Source organism: Myotis yumanensis, unplaced genomic scaffold (genome assembly GCF_028538775.1).
Source record: "Myotis yumanensis isolate MYYU_CA2020_CCGP unplaced genomic scaffold, mMyoYum1.0.hap1 SCAF_8, whole genome shotgun sequence".
Taxonomy (NCBI): domain Eukaryota; kingdom Metazoa; phylum Chordata; class Mammalia; order Chiroptera; family Vespertilionidae; genus Myotis; species Myotis yumanensis.
This window is the reverse complement of record NW_027223759.1, coordinates 15,421,797-15,441,528: the sequence shown is the minus strand read 5'-3', so window position 1 is coordinate 15,441,528 and position 19,732 is coordinate 15,421,797. Positions and strand designations below refer to the sequence as shown.

Genomic DNA, 19,732 nt, shown 5'->3' with positions numbered 1-19,732 from the left:
CTCTTGTAATTGAGGATGAAAATGATCACCACTCAGCTGGCAAAGACCTCATGGAGCTCAATGGACACATCTGGATAGAAGTTCACATCTGAAGAAAAATTCTTGCAGCACAGTTGGATAAGTTCCATAAGGACTAGAGACCATACTACTCTATTTTAATTATAGCACACAACTGATCCACTGTATTTTTTCAATATTTATTTTTAGGTTTAATTGAGACTTTATGACCTACCTGAAATAAATTTGAAATAGAATACAATTATCATTTTTAGTGACCGTTAATACAATTTCATGTCAAAGTAGATTGAGAAGTAGAGAAAAAGAGTTTTTTTTTTAATTTGTATAGAGGTATACTTTAGCATTCTTGGCTGATTTCATAATGCAACCTGTTCTATCACCAAAGGTAACTGGAGACAACACTGAAAAATTGGTGTTCAGAATTATGACATTGACTCAAAAAAGGAAAAAAAAAGAACTCATGGACACGAACAATAGTGTGGTGACTGGGAGGGGTGTGGAGGTATAAAAGGGTATGGGGGGATAAATGGTGATTGAAAAAAATAAAACAAAATAGAGAAAAAAGGAATATGGCATCGATTATTTATAGAGGACACAGCAATTAGAATTCGGATTTGGTATTGTTCATGAAAAACATTAGTTGAGATTGCACAGAATTGAATTTTAGTCCTTATCTCCATGACAACAAGAACTACCATGAAAGTGACACAAATTCATCTAAATTAAATTAAACACCTTTTTATCCCTTTTTTTCTCATCTCACATTTTATCCATTAGCAAGTCCTGCTGGCTCCTCACATCAAAATTTTATAGGGCTTTGAAAGCCCCATCACCTATTCCCCAGGCCAATGTAACTAGCTAACTGCTCCCCTTTCCCCCCACTCCCCAGATAGACTCATCTTTTAAATACATAAATCATAAATACACATATTATATTACTGTTCTGGTCAAAACCTGCCAACAACTCTCTGATACACAAAGTAGAATTAAATTTCTAAACATATCTACAGACTCCATTTAATTGCCCTCTGACCCCATCCCTCCTACCACCTTTCCTACCTCATTCTTTTCCAACCATGTTGGCCTTTTTGCCCTTCCTCAAGTGCTCCAGGTTCATTCCTGCACAAGAGCCTTGTTCTCACTGCTGTCGCTGGAAAACTCCTCCCTTTGCATGACTGGCTCCTTCACATGATACATGTCTCTTCTCAACGTCACTTATAGGGTCCTTCTCTGAACAACAGTCCCCCCAACTCTAGGTCACTACAAATTCTCTGACCCTAATTTGTTTTTTTTATACAACTCATCTCTATTAAAAAGTATGTAGTGTGCCCTAACCAGTTTGGCTCAGTGGATAGAGCGTCGGCCTGCGGACTGAAAGGTCCCAGGTTAGATTCCGGTCAAGGGCATGTACCTTGGTTGCGGGCACATCCCCAGTAGGAGGTGTGCAGGAAGCAGCTGATCGATGTTTCTCTCTCATCGATGTTTCTAACTCTCTATCCATCTCCTTTCCTCTCTGTGAAAAATCAATAAAATATATTAAAAAGAAAAGTATGTAGTGTTACTCCCTATTATGTTATTAACTTTTAGCTAATATAAACTAAAACATATGTGGGAAAATTTTCCTCTTCATGGCTGTTTTCTGAAAACGTGTAATAGTGCCTCGCATTCAGTAGGTGCTCAATAGATGATTGTCCACTGATCAGAAATGTCTTGTGCATTGGAATACCTATCTTGGTTTGTATTTGGAATCTGGGTGAAATGATTTGACAGACCCTGCTTGGAGATTTTAGGCAGAAATTTTTAGTTTAAAAATTATTTCACATTAATTTTCCTCTGTAGTGTCTGAATTGTCCCCAGGTTGTTTATTTCAAGAACTTACATTTTTTGCTTTAATATAAACAGATGGTATGAGCATTTAAATAAAACTTTTATAATCTAAGTTAACAGGGCCCTCATGGTTCCCATTTTCACATTGATTTAGCAGCTGAAATCTACTTATCAAAAGGATTAAGGAGCCCTAACCGGTTTGGCTCAGTGGATAGAGCATCAGCCTGTGGACTCAAAGGTCCCAGGTTAGATTCCGGTCAAGGGCATGTACCTTAGTTGCGGGCACATTCCCAGTTGGGAGTGTGCAGGAGGCAGCTGATCGATGTTTCTCTCTCATTGATGTTTCTAACTCTCTATCCCTCTCCCTTCCTCTCTGTAAAAAATCAATAAAATATATTTTTTTAAAAGGAAATTGCACAAAGGAAAAAAAAAAGGATTAAGGAATATTTAGGAATCTTAAGGAGATTGTTGCTAAGTGGTAAATGACATTTTATGGATATGTTTTCATTTTATTTATAGTTTCAGTCTTCTGCGCTTCACTTATTAAACAACTTTCATATATTAACATGGCTATTCTATGAAAAGAAAAAATACTAAGCATTTGTGTCTTTGAATACTAAGAACAATTTATACAACAATAATCATGAAATTAAAGTGTCCTTAAAATTAAACTGATATTTTATTTTTTTAAATGGTGCAGAATTTACTCAGCTCAAGTTTAACTATGTCAGTATTAAGAAATTTTTATTTCGGAGACTTTAATAATTAGCATAATAACTTTGAATGGACCAAAAACATCCCCTTGGGCTATGCTTAGAAGATGGAAGCTTCTCTTCATACGTGGTTATCTGAAGCAGGAATATTTGAAAATATATTGACTTGGTACTTCTTCACGTGCAGAAATTGCTAAGATTTGGTTAAAATAATATTTGGTTCACCATAAGTTCATTATGATATAACAATTACTTGCATTTTGAAAATGCCATGACTACAATCTTGAAATATTAGAAAATAATTCTGTGTATGTCCATTCCATGAAAGGTTTTAAAGTCTTTAAAGATTTGATGTTTTCTCTATTTAGGGCTATTCCTTTCAAGATTGTTCATTCCTTAAATCATCAAACATTCATGGAGTCATTGTCTATTGGACACTAGAAAGTACTAAGTCCATAAAATCATCTTTGACTCTTTTTACAAACGTGCGGATGGTCTTTTAATTGAAATTCACTAGGAGAACATTGATGTGCAGTGGAATTTAAGGAACAACAATCAGATAGAGAAGTTAAAAGTTTAAAGGCGTCTCTAGAGAGCAACGTAAAACTTTGCAATCTTTACTTTAGCTCATGATATTTAAAAAAAAAAATAAAATTATTTACTGTGTGCCTATTATGTGCCGAGTTCTGAGTTTATGTTTTATTTGCATAGTCTCATTTAAAGCTTTCAACATCACAATAGGGTAGGTGTTATTAACCCAATTTTACAGAGAAGAAAAATGGTACTTAGGGGGTAAGTAACTTGGACAAGGTCACACGGCTAGTGACTATATTTTAGCAATTTAAGGTGCACATTTTTTCACACTTTAACATACCTGAAATGGACATTTGTCTTACAGTTGGCAAAAACTTAGCATCCCTGGTGCTACGGGTCAGTTGTGACACATTTGTTATTGCCTGTACCCATGTGAACATCTAAAGCAGCAGTTCTCAACCTGTGGGTTGCGACCCCTTTGGTGGTCGAATGACCCTTTCACAGGGGTCGCCTAAGACCATCCTGCATATCAGATATTTACATTATGACTCATAACAGTAGCAACGTTACAGTTATGAAGTAGCAACGAAAATAATTTTATGGTTGGGTCACAACATGAGGAACTGTATTTAAAGGGCCAGAAGGTTGAGAACCACTGATCTAAAGCATCAGCAACAAACTTTATAGAATGGGTATCAGTGTCTTTTAACTCCAAGAAGCAAAATGGTAGCTGGGTGGACGAGTGCGTGAGATGTCCATCAGATGTGTTTGGCAATATTCCAGAAGCAGGAATTGAAGGTAGGCTAATTTCATACAATTGAATATTTCCTTAAGTACCTAGCACCAATAGCTTTACTCCTTTTAGAGATTAATTTGAAAATGATGTATTCTTAACATTCTGATGACTCACAGGACATCATCCTTTAAAAAAAAACATGATATTGACAATTCGGAGTTGAAAAGTAATTAAGAAATTTGAACTCTGCGGGGGGGAAAAGGAGACACATGTAATACCCTTTGTAATACTTTAAGCAATAAAACAATTAAAAAAAAAGAAATTTGAACTCTGAATTGAGGATAGTTTAGAAAACCTTTAACTAGCTTAAAGGTTTACCTTTTTTTGGCTGCACAAGAATGATATATACTGAAAATAAAATTTTTCATCTAATTAAGCCTGAAATTCTATTTCGATAAGAATGAAACACAGCCTAACCAGTTTGGCTCAGTGGATAGAGCATCAGCCTGTGGACTCAAAGGTCCCAGGTTAGATTCCGGTCAAGGGCATGTACCTTGGTTGCAGGCACATCCCCAGTGGGGGGTGTGCAGGAGGTGGCTGATCGATGTTTCTCTCTCATCGATGTTTCTAACTCTCTATCCCTCTCCCTTCCTCTCTGTAAAAAATCAATAAAATATATTTTAAAAAATTTATAAAAAAAAGATTGAAACACAAACTAAGCAATAAGAAAGTATTGTGTAAGAGCTGAATGGGAGTATTTTTCCTTTGTATTGGTACGTAAAGTAATGTTTCATCGTGTGAATGATGGCATCTTGGATTCAATGAAATACGGAGAGTTGCTGAGCTGGAATTAGAACCTGAGCCTCTCTGACTGAAGAGTCCAACTCCCAACCAGAATGGTTTCCTACCTCATTGGATGACACAGTACTGTATGGAGCCAACAGTCTTGGCCGTCTTTGGGTAAACAATTCTGTAGGTTAGACCCCAGACCAAATATTCTACAAGAAACCCTGAAACATGAAACAATCCTTGCTTTTCCATACCTTTCTTCTCCTCACCACCTGCGTCGGATTTGAGGGTGTGGCTACTACTGTGGAGGGAATCCTTTGAGTCTTCATTTTCATCCAGGACCCCGGCAAAGCTGATCTTCCTTTCATATCTGTGTCGGTCCAACTCAGGATCCAAACGAAGCCTGCAGCTCTCCAGGTCCTGAAATGTCAGCGAGGAGCACATGAATGCTGGCAACTCCCAGCACTGCAGTGGTCTCCTGGCAAACCTCCCTCGGTTTTGAATTGCATAGAATTGCATTCAAACAGCCCCATTTACCTTTACCAAATGCAAATTGTAGACTGTAGCCATAATAATATTCATTGAGTTTAAAAAACAAAAACAAAAGACTTCCCTAACTCAGTTTTTCACTTTTTCTCACATGCCTCACCTTCCAAAGCACAGACCTCATTCCAAATTTAGAACAAACTTACCTTCTAATTCTTTGTGCATGGTTTTAACTGAAATTGGTATTTACCTGTTTATTAAATAATTATTCATTGAGTATAAATGTGTTAGTACTGGGTGATAAAAAGAAGTGGTTCTTGTCCTAAAGGAAGTCAGAATCCCAAGGTAGAGAGTGCGGAGGCAAACAAGTGATAAATTCCAAGGCTGAGAGACAGAGTAGGAGCTTAGAAATCATGCTTGGAGGTCGTGGTTGGCAGAACAATGACCTTCCAGAGATGTTCATGCCTTACTCCAGTGGTTCTCAACCTTCCTAATGCTGCGACCCTTTAATACAGTTCCTCATGTTGTGGTGACCCCCAATTTCATTGCTACAAACTGAACATAGTTAAAGCATAGTGATTAATCACAAAGCAATATGTAATTATATATGTGTTTTCCGATGTTCTTAGGCGACCCCTATGAAAGGGTCATTCGACCCCCAAAGGGGTCGCAACCCATAGGTTGAGAACTGCTGCCTTAGTCCCTGGAACCTGGTGAACATGTCACTTTACATTGCAACAGGGACTCTGCACATGTGATTAAGATGGAAGATTATCCTGGAAGAGGAAGGCTTAACCTGATCGCACAAATCTTTAAAAGTGGGGAGCTTTTCCAGGCTGTGGTCAGAGGAAGATTTGACTGTGGAAGAAGGGTGACAGAGATGTTAAATTGCTGGCTTTGAAGATGGGGGAGGAGACAATGAGCTAAGAATGTGTGGCCTCTGGAAGATGGAATGAGATCAAGGAAACAGATCAGCCGTGGGCAAACTACGGCCCGCGGGCCGGATCCGGCCGTTTGAAATGAATAAAACTAAAAAAAAAAAAAAAAAAAGATCATTACCCTTTTATGTAATGATGTTTACTTTGAATTTATATTAGTTCACACAAACACTCCATCCATGCTTTTGTTCCGGCCCTCCCGTCCAGTTTAAGAACCCATTGTGGCCCTCGAGTTAAAAAGTTTGCCCACCCCTGAAACAGACCCTGGAGCCCCAGGAAGGCAGGTGTGTGGCCTTGCTAACACCTTGATTTTCATCTGGTTAGACCTGTGTAAAACTTCTGATCTCCGGAACTATAAGATTATATATTTGGCTATTTTAAACAACTAAAATTGTGGTAGTTTGTTATAGCAGAAATAAAAAACAAATACAGAGGTAATGCTGGAGTTAAGTTTGAGGATTAAGTAAAGTTAGCTTAGCAAATAAGGAACCCCTTATACTGAGCTGTGCCTCAAAGAGAGAGAGAAATTCTGCCAGTGTATGATCCTGTTTTGTGCTTCTGGCCCTCACACATGAGATTTCTTAAACCTGAATTTCCTTTACCCACTTATTTGCTGAGCTAACTTTACTTAATCCTCAAACTTAACTCCATTGGGAAATATTTTAATAGATCAACAATTTTACACACAGAATTCCTTTAAAAATATTTGTTTATTGTTCTCAGGTTTGGAAGTCAATACTTAGAGAACATTTTGATTATTATGCTCTTTAGATTATAAATCTTGTAAAAATGCTGCTTTTTCTTTTTTAAAGCAATTTATTTGCATGGTTAATAAAAAGTGACTAAAATGCTACCAAGAAGAGTTATTTTTTGGAAAAAAAAAGCACATTAAGTTGCATCTAGGGATTTATCTAGAAAAAAATTGTTAAGTTGGCAAAAATATATTTTTAGCACATTTTAATACCTTTTGATACCATTTTTCCTTTTCCTTGAACTTTATTACCCACCAATGCCATAAGGGCCTATTGGGCCTTCCTGACCCTATCTAAGAAATAAGTGTGGTTAAACAAATTAACTTTTATTTTCATTATTGTATTTAAGGTTCTTTTGCTTTCTTTCCCACATTTTGGATATAACTAAGACTTTGTCAAATAAATATTTCACGATGAAATCTGTTTTAGGGTATTTCTATTAGACATTCTTTTCTTCTTGGTAGAAAGTTTATGTTCCTGATCTCCCATCCCCAAGCTTCAGAGTATTGAATATTTCTAGCTTTTAATGTTATTATTTTACTGTGTTATTCTTTTATTATTCTCTGTGTTATGGTAGCTATTTATTTTTACTGCTATTAAAAATGTTACTAAACTAACAAAACATTCCAAAGATCTACAAATACCCTTGCAGCAAATGTTTTGTTAAAACTTTAGAATATTTCATTTTGGTGGTATTTATGCTTAACCTGATAGATTCACTATTTAATATAATTTCTTAAAAAACAATTTCAAGCATTTTCAGCATCTGTGTTGGTAAGATAGCTGTATGATACTCATTGCTTTTTCTATGGTAGGCTAGGACGTGACTTGAGGTGTTTTTTGTTTTTGTTTTTACCATCAACTATATTTAAATCGATTACGCACGAAAAAAAGCTTCTTTCTCATTTATCTTATCAAGGTCATATCCTCTCAAAATACATAAACCTACACTTGACAGTGAAAATACCAATGTAATGAGTAAAAGATCTCTGAGACCTTGCTAAAGGCAATATAGCAGTGAAAACTTTCATTGACCAAATAACTGCAGGCTCTGTTTTAAATTAATTTCTTGGCATTTCTTACTGGCCTGCCAGTTATACAGTAATTTTTAAAAGATGTGACTGATTAAAAAATAAATTTGTTGTAATAATAAGGATCATTAAATGATAGCTTTATAGAAATTGAAAGGAAAACAAAAATAATGGAATCGAACTTTAAGGTTCTCTTTTTAAATCCCAACAGATCAAAATGGTGGCCAATAAAAATCTGAAAACTTAAAAATAGACACTGCTGCCCTAGCCGGTTTGGCTCAGTGGATAGAGTGTTGGCCTGTGGACCAAAGAGTCTTGGGTTCATTTTCGGTCAAGGGCACGTACCCCGGTTGCAGGCTCTTCCCCGACCCAGGCCCATGCAGGAGGCAATCAATCAATGTGTTTCTCTAACATCGATGTTTCTCTCTGTCTTTCCCTCTCTCTTGCACTTTCTCTAAAATCAATGGGAAAATATCCTCAGGTGAGGATTAAAAAAAAAAAAAGATACACTACTGTGCTTTCATGAAGACGAGTATAATCAGAACGTTGATAACACTGACAGATTCTTACAGACCAGATATTTTATCATACTGGATTTTAAAATACACATATATGTTAAATGGTGGTCTTGATTTGATTTTAAAGAGTAGTTTCAATAAAATAGTAAAGTTAATTCAGAAAATTAGAGGCCCCGGTTAATATCAAATTAAGTAAGAGCAGTAGAAAAACTGTTTTTTTCAATATCCAAATCATGTAGTTTCACATTCCAAATGTGGGTATGTTTCTCTTACAAACATACATTTTGCCCAGACATGTTTCCAACTTGAAAATACCCATTTTATGTTTTAGTGTGAGGAAACAGGCTTTGCAGACATGGAAGACCAGAGAGAGAGGCACTTCTCAGGAATCCCAGAGCAGAAATTCTTTTGGTCCCACCAGGATTAGGGTATGGCCTTGTTCATGCTACATTCGGTTGAAATATTGGGAGAGCTAGTAGATTATAAAATTTGCTTAAATGAAAGCACATAGACCAGCGGTTTTCAACCTGTGGGTCGCGACCCCTTTGAGGGTCAAATGACCCTTTCACAGGGGTTGCCTAAGACCATCGGAAAACACATATATAATTACATATTGTTTTTGTGATTAATCACTATGCTTTAATTATGTTCAATTTGTCACAATGACATTGGGGGTCACCACAACATGAGGAACTGTATTAAAGGGTCGTGGCATTAGGAAGGTTGAGAACCACTGACATAGACTGTTAGTGCAACACTTTTTCTAGTAGAGTAGTGTGAGCCTGGTGTAAAGGGAAGAAAAGAACTTGTCTAGTTCCTCAGCTCTGGCTGGATGACGCCTACATTGAAAGAACCACTGGAGACTCAGTGCCTATTAGAGAACTAAGGGCCCAAAACAATCAGCTCTGAGGTGTGTCCTTGTCCCATATGCTCTCTCAAGACTCTAGCTCTTACACAGTGTTTTTATTTTTTTTAAAAAAACAGGCCCTGATGGTACAAGAGTGTGTGTGTGCCTGTGTGTTTTAGTATATGTTTTTATATGTGTGTGTGTGTGTGTGTGTGTGTGTACATTCTTTTTCTGCCCATCCATAAGAAATGCTGCAGGAATAAAATATATGTTTGGGGATGTTTAGATGCTAAATGCTAAAAGAAGACTTTTTAAAAAAATATATTTTTATTGATTTCAGAAAGGAAGGGAGAGGGAGAGAGAGATAGAAACATCAATGATGAGAGAATCATTGATCAGCTGCCTTCTGCACGCCCCAAACTGGGGATCAAGCCCACAACCCAGGCATGTGCCCTGACCAAATATTGATCCATGACCTCCCAGTTCATAGGTGGACATTCAACTACTGAGCCACACCGGCCGGGTGAAGAAGTCTTTTGCCTATAATTTAAATAAGAAAACTCACTGGAAGCACACTTCTATATGGATTTATGAGCAGTAGGTATTAACAAATCTGTTAGGGATTTCTAAAAAATCCTGGCCAGAAAACTCCTCACAGCTTGTGGTGTAAAGGAACCTACACATTCTTAGACATTGTAGCATTACTGACAGTAATCAAACAGTTTTCCCAGTGGTGCTATCTTTTGGGATTTCAAGGTCAACTTGAGAGTTATTTTTTAATAGAGCAAATTTTATTTTTATATATTAAAATCTACAATGAGATACCACCTCACGCCTGTTAGAGTAGCCATTATTAACAAGACAAGCAATAACAAGTGTTAGAGAGGTTGTGGAAAAAGAGAACCCTTATTCACTGCTGGTGGGAATGTAGACTGGTACAACCACTATGGAAAGCAGTCTGGTGATTCCTCAAAAAATTAAGAATAGAGCTACCATATGACCCAACAATCCCTCTCCTCAGGATATACCCGGAAAACTTGAAAGCATGTATTTGCAAAGATATATGCACCCCTTTGATCATTGCAGCATTACTTACGGTGGTCAAGACATGGAAGCAACCAAAGTGTCCTATGATAGAGGGCTGGATAAGAAGATGTGGTACGTATACACAATAGAATACTACTCAGCCATAAGAAAGGAGGAAGTAGCGCCATTTGCAATAACGTGAATGGACCCTGAGAACATAATGCTAAATGAAATAAGTCAGTTAGAAAAAGCTAAGAACCATATGATTTCATTCATATGTGGGAATCAAAACTGAAACTTGTGAACACAAACAGCAGTGTGGTGGTTGCCAGAAGGGAGGGGGTGGGGGGGGAGGAGGGGGTCTTCATATATGGTTACATGAGAAGATTTGACTTTGGGTAGTGGGCACATGGTGTAATATACAGATCTTGTAACATAGAAACCCACACCTGAAACCTATATGTTCATGTCGACCAATGTCACCCCAATAAATTTAATTTAAAAACAAAGAAAATCTCTTGGTTGAATTTTGAATTATGTCATACATTTGGCCATCGGGCATTTGAAGAAAATGTGCATACTCAGAACCTGGTTACATGTCTTTCTCTCTCCAAGTAGCCTGGTTGTTAACATGCATGCTTTTCTTACCACCAGAGGCTCAGTGCGTGGTCTGGGCAGGCAAGAAAAGGTCTCTCGCAGGAAGGTGGTAATCTCCAGCAGCAGCTGGCATGCTGCCATCTTCAAAGCAAAGGGGCAGCCGCATTTAGAGGGGTTCACAGTACCTGTGGAATGAGAGTTCTTTCATGAGTCAACAAACTAAAATACAGAGAGGCGTGGTTTAATGGAAACAGCTACACATGTGTAAAATCAAATTGCATATGAGAACGTTACCTAAACATGTCCAAAATGAAAGTGCGTATGAGAATGTTACCTATACATGTTCAATTTACCTATTCCCTTTACCACAATCTGTACATTAACAGACCTCTCTCTTTTTCCAGCTTGTAATTCTATAACAAGTTCCCAGTATTAAAATAGCAATCAAGAACTAACTTATTCTCCTTACTGCCTCATAGAGTAACAAAATGCAGCCTTTTGATGAAAACAGAAATGGGGAAGCAGTTTTGAAAGATTTTCATATCGCTATTCAATCAGATTTAGACTATCTACATGGAGGTGGAGTCTATTTGAAACTATAAAGGTCCTGCTGATTCATTTTATCAGAGACATCTCTCTTGATATTCTGAGGACAGTGAAGTTGTTTCAGTTCAGGGCCAGATATGTTTCTGTAGCATTGATAAGACATACTTGATCACCTCTCTCATCCAATTATGCATATTAAAGTATATCAAGCTATCCTGTCATATTAAAGTATAGCTATACTAAAAGTATGCAAATATCCTCCTTTGCTCCAAAGCATACTGATCTTTAAATGAGCAAAACATTGCATCCACCATAGTTCAAGTAATGGATTTTTCTCTAAAGGCAGATAATGTCCAAATTGGTACCATAGAGACTTTTTAAATTCTCAGGATTTAAAACTCTCAGATACATATCATCACAAATCAAGCAGAAATACACTGATTACTTAAAAAGAAGACCAAAGCTATGCAGAGTTCTGTCTTTCATAAAAGGAAGCAGTTACCACCCAGCCAGTGTGGCTCAGTGGTTGAGCGTCAACCTATGAACCAGAAGGTCATGGTTCAATTCCCGATCAGGGCACATGCCCTGGCTATCTATTTTGAATGAATTGAATCATTGAGCAAGCAATATCACTGCATAGCAACATTGTGAAAAATACCTCTAACATATTTCCCATGCAGTAGGCTTTCTTAATTGAATATAATATATACTTCATGGTATATACTGACAGAAGGAGGAAATTATGGTCTTTCTGAAGATAACTGGCTATTGTTTCCTCATGAAGACCAGTATTTTCTCTCCAAAGGTAGCATGTGGCTGGGGAATATTGCCTCTTTTAATTTTATTTATTTATTTATTTTAAGCAAAGCACCTTTCTTTTTAAAAAAAAATATATTTTCATTGATTTGAGAGAGGGCGGGAGAGGGAGAGAGAGACAGAAACATCAATGATGAGAAAGAACCACTGATTGGCCGCCTCCTTCACACCCCACACTGGGGATTGAGCCCACAAACCGGGCATGTGTCCCGACCTAGAATTAGACTGTTACATCCCAGTTCATGTCGATGCTCAACCACTGAGCCATGCTGGCCAGGCACAATGCCTCTTTTTAAAAATGTAAGGGACAAACTCCTTTAGAATTTCCAGACTGATACATGTAAGCACCATGATTATCTTTTAAATGCAGGATGAGCTATGTATTGGCTTGAATGTTGAATGAAACCAGACATTCCAATCTATGTTTGATGGAGGCTACATGACTCTAGAAATTACCTGGATGTGCAATGGTTTTTAAAAAATAATTAAAGACTAGATATTTAGTATAAACTTATGGATCTGTCCTTTTACTTCTGAGTTTTCATCTAGATTCTTCTTGTCTGTCCTATACACAATGAGCTTGGTCTTAGTCCAAGGCCTCGCATAACTATCATCTCAAATGTTCTGTTACAATGAACAAGGACTGAGTAATGCATAAGCTCACAGAAAAGCTAACCAGGTATAACATATTGATAAATGGTACTTAGGTGGTCTCATGAAGATTCAAGGTCATTTTGGTCTATGAGGATATGTCCACCTGATGTTGCCTTGGCTCTTCGCTGTTCTGAATGACCCCTGAAAGACCCAGGGCAGTTTAGGGATGTCTTCTGGCAGGCCTTCAATAGGTTCTGTGATCATTGAATACTCCTAAAGGCCTTCTACAAATCATACCCAGTTCCATGAGTTATTCTAGGAGAGGCTAGACTACTATGAACTTAATGAAATCATTGGGGCAACTATCACCATTAGACTGAAAAATTGATGTCAGAATTTGGTGTTTTGTCAACAACTAAGTCAAGAAATTTTCTCTCATTTGATAAGGGCTGAGAAAGAGCAAAATGTCTTAAAATTATTTTTAAAAATCTTTGATATAAAAGTGAAAGAGAAGACAATATGTTTTTTATTATTATTCAGTTCTAATGTTACAGTCTAGCCATGACATATAGTCTTTATATTCCATGACTACAAGGATGTAGTATGTTTGGCATCACTTAACGAGGGACAACCCTTAAGACATAATCAGGGAGTTTGAGTTTCAAACCACTAGGGAGGGTCAAGAGGAAGAGGCCTCATTGTCTTCAAATAATGATACTGATTCCATGATCACATTGGAATTTTATGATCAATAAAAGGCAGTGGTGCACATACATACAAGCTCATATGGCATAGAACACATATATGCACAAAATGGTTCTGGAGAGAGATGTACAGAAATCTTTGCCTCTATTTTTCTATGATAGAACTCAATTATAATTTTAATACATCACTACAGTGTAGAAGATATTCATAGTTCTAACAATGTGAATTTTTTAATAATTCGATTTAATGTTAAATGCTGCATTATACTCTGATTAAAAATTATAATATGTTAGTGATCTGGAAAGTATGTCATGTTCAATTTTGTTTGGTATAACTTTTATTTTATTTTTTAATCTCCAAAAGCAATAATAAAATAAAAAATCTGACCAAACTCCCCTTGGGACAGTAATATTCCACAGTTTAATTTTCTTGGAGAAGCCTAATAAGAATCTTTGTGTAATAATATGAGTCAGAGACTACAAAGTGATGGAAGTTCCAGGTGGCCTGCAACTCTTTGCCCCTGTCTATAGTCTCTTCTAGTCTCTTCTTTCTGGTTCTTGCCCTCTCCTCTGTGTGGCTTTATGCACATGCTTTACATCCATACACAGGGAATAGGGGGAAAGGCGCAGTGGGGAGACATGGGAAGGTGGTAAGAATATGGAAGAGGACAGAGAAATATTAAGTGCTCCTAAAGCAGAGGTTCTTACAAGCAGGGGTTCTTGTAGTAAAGGGAGTCTCCTTACTGTCATCTAAAAAGTCTTCCTCCTCATCCTCCTTTCTCAGTCTCCTCTTGGTCTCCTCATCATAAATAAGACCCAGCAGGTTGGCTGGGCTCTCACTTTCCCCGTGGCACAGCTCATTCAATCGGATGCCAATTGCCTACCATGGAGGGGAAAAAAGAAACAGCACAAAGTATATTAGACTGTAAAGTAGGCTCTCACATACAGAGGACATAAACAACAAAGGAGTGGGAAGTTCTTCCAGCATAAGCCTCCTGTTTGCCATAGTGTTGCTACCACCAGGTTTTCTAATGTGGAAACCCAGAGATGGAAGGCACTTCTGCTATCTCCACGGTCATTCAGACTAAATACTTGTAGGAACTAGGATGATACTTTGGTATACGCATAGAATTTTTTTTCCCATTTACTCAGTGAAAATATTTTCATTTACCTAAGGGTCATTTATTTTATAGGTCTCATATACGGGTGTATTGCAGTCTTTCATGGAAGATTTTGTTGCAGTAAAAATAAGAAGTCACCCTTCCTCAGAGTACTCCTGATCATGCTATTTTATGAGAATGTCATTGTCATGCTAATGAGTTTGGAGGTTGGCAAGAATTCTGGTACTGCAATTTTATTTTTATCTGCCATTATATATGCACTGATTGTCTTTTTTATAGAATTTGTTCCCTCCCCATGATACTCTGAATTAATACCCAACATCACTATTGGAAATATAACTTTTAATAACTCAGCACATGGGCAATATTGTGTTTTTTTAAATATGGTATTAATGGAACTAATAATTAAGGAATTTTCCCTAAGAAGAGAAAAAATAAACTATCTCTATCTAATTTATTTTATATTCCAATTATATACCGTATGCAACAGTGGAAGGAGCACAAGCATAGGAAGAAAAATTAGGGAAATAACTAAAATGAGCTTGGGGTCTGACAGGTGGATTACTCTGTGTACTGGTAAGACTAAAATACCAGCTAAATCTTTCCTTTCTTCTTATAACATTATTTTCAAACATTTAGAAAAGTTACTAAATTCTGGACATACAAGAAATTACACTCACTACTGGAAACTGACATATGAAGATATGTCCAGAATTCTTTAAGTAAAAATGCAAGCTGTTTGAGTGTCTTGACTATTGGGAAACAAAAAGGTCTCCTCAAACTCTAGAATTAAGAGAGGAATAAGAAAAACCACATGAAAAGAAAGCAAGCTGTGTAAACAGATATCACAGGATCCTAAAATTTTAGCCACTAGCCTGGGATGTTTTAAGCAAAGAAAACAATAAAAACAAAAAACCCCACCTCAACAAAAATCTTTGTCCTGATGTTACTACTTTGGACATCCCTCCAAAGGTGGGTGCATGCAACATGAGTCTAGAATGGAGCCAACAAGCTGAACAGTGAGGTCCAAAGGGGAAAGATTCCATATTAATCCTCCCAGGATGTGAAAATAAATGGTGTAAGTTAAACCCACAGCTCCCAAAAGTTAAAGGGTTGCTAAAAAATGAACTTCTCTGGGGTAATACTAAATGCCTTCATACAGAAGGATCGATGTTTGGGAATTGGAAGGTTAGACAGGTTGAAAGATTTGCTCAGGGTTACTTAGCAAGCTGTGAACTGGGATTCAAACACAAGGCAGGGTGTTTGATTCAATGTTTTTTGCTCTTTCCCTCACCGAGCTTACAGTCGATTGGCAAGCATGTCAAACTTTCGGCCAGCAGGGCGGCATGCGCCCCACAGAGGCCCACAACGAATATTTTTGCGACCCACCCAATATAACAGTGTGAGCAGTTATTTATAATTATGAAGGGAAATTAAGTCTCCTGTCAGATCCAGAATTACTGACATTCACCTTGGGTCAGTTTTGAAAGGAATCACTGCGAATAAGCTTTCCCCAGAAGTAGGAAAGATAGTAGCAGAGAAGGGATGCCATGTGTCAGGAAGAAAACATTAATTTTATCATTGCTCTTGTTCTTTTTTCTTATGCTATACTTTTCTAAATAAACCTATGTTGCTATAAAAATTGAAGTTTTTGTTTTTTTGCAGCCCACATAAACTTAAACTTTGTTTATTTGGCCTGTGTTAGCCTTTGAGTTTGACATGCTTGGTCTATTGGGGAGGTAATAATATACCGAAATAGCACATTAAGTAGTGAAAGACTTCATTAGTTCAGAAGATGGAGAGCTTGGATTCAGTTCAGAGAATCATGGAAAGTCTCATTGCAATAGATTTGTGAAGAATTGGTATTTTGGGGGATGGGGAAGGGAAAGAGTAGATAGTACAGATAGAGTGTTCCAAAAGATCCATATTCAGGGAACTAAACTGATGTGTTCAGAGACTGACAAGTAAGCCACCTGGTTGAAGCACAGTTTTGTAAGAGGAATTAATGTGCAGGAAGGCTGGAAAGGTAAGCTGGGCCCAGATCCTGCAGTTCTTGAAGCTGAACTTCATTTTATATTCTGAAGGATGATGAAAGGTAGTTTCTGAGTGGGGAAGAAACCTTATCAGTCATTCGAGTGATACTGCCCTACTTGCCTAGAAATTCAAAGACAAACCATGTAGCCTGCTTTCAAAAATTAATGTAACAGCCCAGCCGGCATGGCTCAGTGGTTGAGTGTTGACCTATGGACCAGGAGGTCATGGTTCGATTCCCAGTCAGGGCACACGCCTGAGTTATGGGCTCGATCCCCAGTGTGGGGTGTACAGAAGGCAGCCAATCATTGATTCTCTATCATCATTGATATTTCTCTCTCTCTCCCTCCCTCCCCTTCTTCTCTGAATTCAATAGAAATAGAAAAATTAATGTAACAACTTATTATTATCACACACCTCTTAGATGCAAAGGATTAAGACAAATATTCTTTAGAGTAGTTCATTTGCCTTCCTCATCCATAATCTTGATATGATTTGAACAAAGGCTGTGGAGAGAACAGTGATGCCAGGCTAAGCAATTTGGGTTTCATCCCCAGAGAAAAGAAGGGCCATTGAAGCATTACAAGTGGGTAGGAAGCACCATCTGATTTGCATTTTCATCTAATTCCTCTGACAGCAGTTTGGAGGATGAATTGGAGGGGGCAAGTCTGGAGCCTGGCAGATAAGTATGAATGTTCTGCTTTTAGATGGGCTAAGCCTTAGGGAGATCATTTTACTAGCAGTGTGTAGGACTTGGGGAGGAGACCAAGTAGGAAAATGCTTTAGTCATCCAGCCTCAAGGGGCATCAGTGATGTGAAGGGGGTGGAATCAATAAGGGAAGGAGGTTTGGAATATGTTCACAGGCTGCCATTTTAGATGATGGTGGAATCGTTAATAAAAATAGAAATTTTAGGAGGGGTTGCCAACGGGGATGTTCTTATATGGGAAGAACAGTTTTATTTTGGTCAGATGAGTATTGAGAGGAAGCCCAGCGTGCAGTTGACAATACTGGCCTGGGATCTGAATTGTTATGGATAGAGAAGTGTGCTGCTGCCACCGAGTTAACAGTTAAAAACACAGGAATACATGTAACCCTGGGGGAAATTACACAGAAAGAAATTACAAGCTATCCTGGGAAAACATATCTACAGGCAGGAAGGAAGCAGAGGACCAGGGAAGGAGAGAAAGGAATAATAATGTCTAACTTTATAGATGTATTGGGAGCATTCAATGAATTAAGATTATTTTCCCCTAAACTGTTTAGTTCAGTGCCTGGCATAGAACAGATACTCAGTGCATTGTCTCCCAGACAAACAAACACACAAAACGTCTTCACTCAAGCACCCTGATTTTTATGGAAGAAAATGAAAAGCTCACGTCTCCCCATTGGTAGAAGAGCTTGGCTGCGTTCCACTGCAGCTTCTGGTTCCGCTTGTTGCCCACGATGGGAGATCGGCCCCTGGACAGGCCTTTCTTGGTGATATTCACGTGGTGGCCTTTCATCCACTCGGGCCAGTTGCCACGGTTGCAGCGGTGAACGAATCGGGCGCATTCCAGGAACAGTGCTGCTCTGGCTACCACAGGGGCTTCCTGAGTGAATGACCAATGTGGGATTAATGAACGATAAGTTGACCTTAAGGGAATTACTATGTACTCTTAGTTTATTTGAGTTTTTTATTTGGTTGAGCTGTATTTCCCAGGGTAGCATTAGCGTGGCTAACACATTAGTGGGAAATCTGGAAAATGAATCCCTGAAGGCACATTTGGATATTGAAGAATTAGACATTTTAAGTAGGTTTCTGTGTTTATTTTTCCCCTTTTGCAGAATCTCAAGTAATTTCATGATTCTCTTTGCATATTTAGGAGGCGGCTGGGATTTGAATATGAAAGTGAAATACATTTTAATAAGGTTTTAAATATGCAGCTTTTTTAAACCTAACATTTTGACATGAAGCAAACAAATATTCAATTTCTAGAACTAGTCTTATCTAATCAAGGGTGCCAGTAGTGATTTTGTTCCAGCAATCATCTATTATCTATGACCATCCACACACGCCAGGAAAATACAACTGCTCTGAGCATGTTGGCTAGTAAGAAAAGGAAGTGCTTACTAGATTTTGTTGAGTTAGTCTCCCCCCTCCCCACTTTGTCATGAATAACAGACCGAAGTCCATTTAAACTGGCATAGCTTTAATTGAAAATGTTTGATAAAGAGGAATTATTTCATTGATAAATAAAAAACTGAGCATTTCAGAAAATTAAACATGTGACTCCATCTTGTCATGTCAAGATGTATCTGAAAAAATAAAAAAACAACTTTCAGTTGCTACCCAGAAACTGGTAAGGATTGGATATCTACTGACCTCTTAACAAGCTAAAAAAAATTTAATAAAGGAAGGAGTGTTAAGTTTGTCATAGAAGGTCAACAGGTTGCAAAAATATACACTTCAACAATGAATGCATACTTTGACTTGGGCCAGTTTAAAAAAAAATCACAGTATTAGCCATCACCTCAGAATTACCTAATAACCATAGGTTGCTTAGTAACCACAGGTTTTAAAATGGAAACTTTTTTCTTCATTTCAAGCAACAGTGTTATTATGCATTGATCCATAATGTCAAAATAAGGGCTAATATTATTGAGAGTATCAGTTACGTGCTAATTAATTTTTGTGTATTGTAATTCTTAATTATCATAACTCTTTATGATCTAGAAATAATATTCTCATTTTTCAAAATATGGTATGATTTTTCCATTATCATATAGCTGAGAAGGGATGGACAGAAGATTCAACCCCAGGTCTCTCTGGTGCCCAGGTCTATGCTAGTTCCTCTTTGGTATCTACATTGTCTTAATTTAAACTCATATGAATCTTGGTAAAAGGTCGTTTCTAGAATGCATGTAGAAAGTCATTGCTTAAAAGTGGGACATTAATGGCAAGTAATGTTATTGTCTAAAACACAAATATGTGATCACATAATTTCCCATTTAAAATCTATTACCAACTCCCCCTATTTCAATCATAAAATAAAAACGATACCCAATCTTTGACATTTGGTTTCTCTCTCCTTCTATCCCTATCTCAAGTACTCTGTTGTCCAATTAT

The 19,732-nt window shown here is 37.5% G+C and overlaps 1 protein-coding gene across 5 annotated transcripts in view; it reads right to left on the bottom strand.

Annotated features, from left to right (window-relative positions):
• UNC80 (unc-80 homolog, NALCN channel complex subunit) overlaps positions 1–19,732 on the bottom strand; it is a 173,137-nt gene that overhangs the window by 81,336 nt on the left and 72,069 nt on the right. For 4 of the 5 annotated variants that reach the window (XM_070422038.1, XM_070422036.1, XM_070422037.1 and 1 more), the window contains exons 23-26: positions 18,003–18,215; positions 14,217–14,352; positions 10,864–10,997; positions 4,872–5,037 (exon numbers count right to left, since the gene is read on the bottom strand). In XM_070422038.1, coding sequence (XP_070278139.1) covers positions 4,872–5,037; positions 10,864–10,997; positions 14,217–14,352; positions 18,003–18,215 — 649 coding nt within the window. Of the gene's footprint in view, positions 1–4,871; positions 5,038–10,863; positions 10,998–14,180; positions 14,353–18,002; positions 18,216–19,732 lie in introns of all 5 variants that reach the window. The other variant, XM_070422035.1, reaches the window with a different exon arrangement.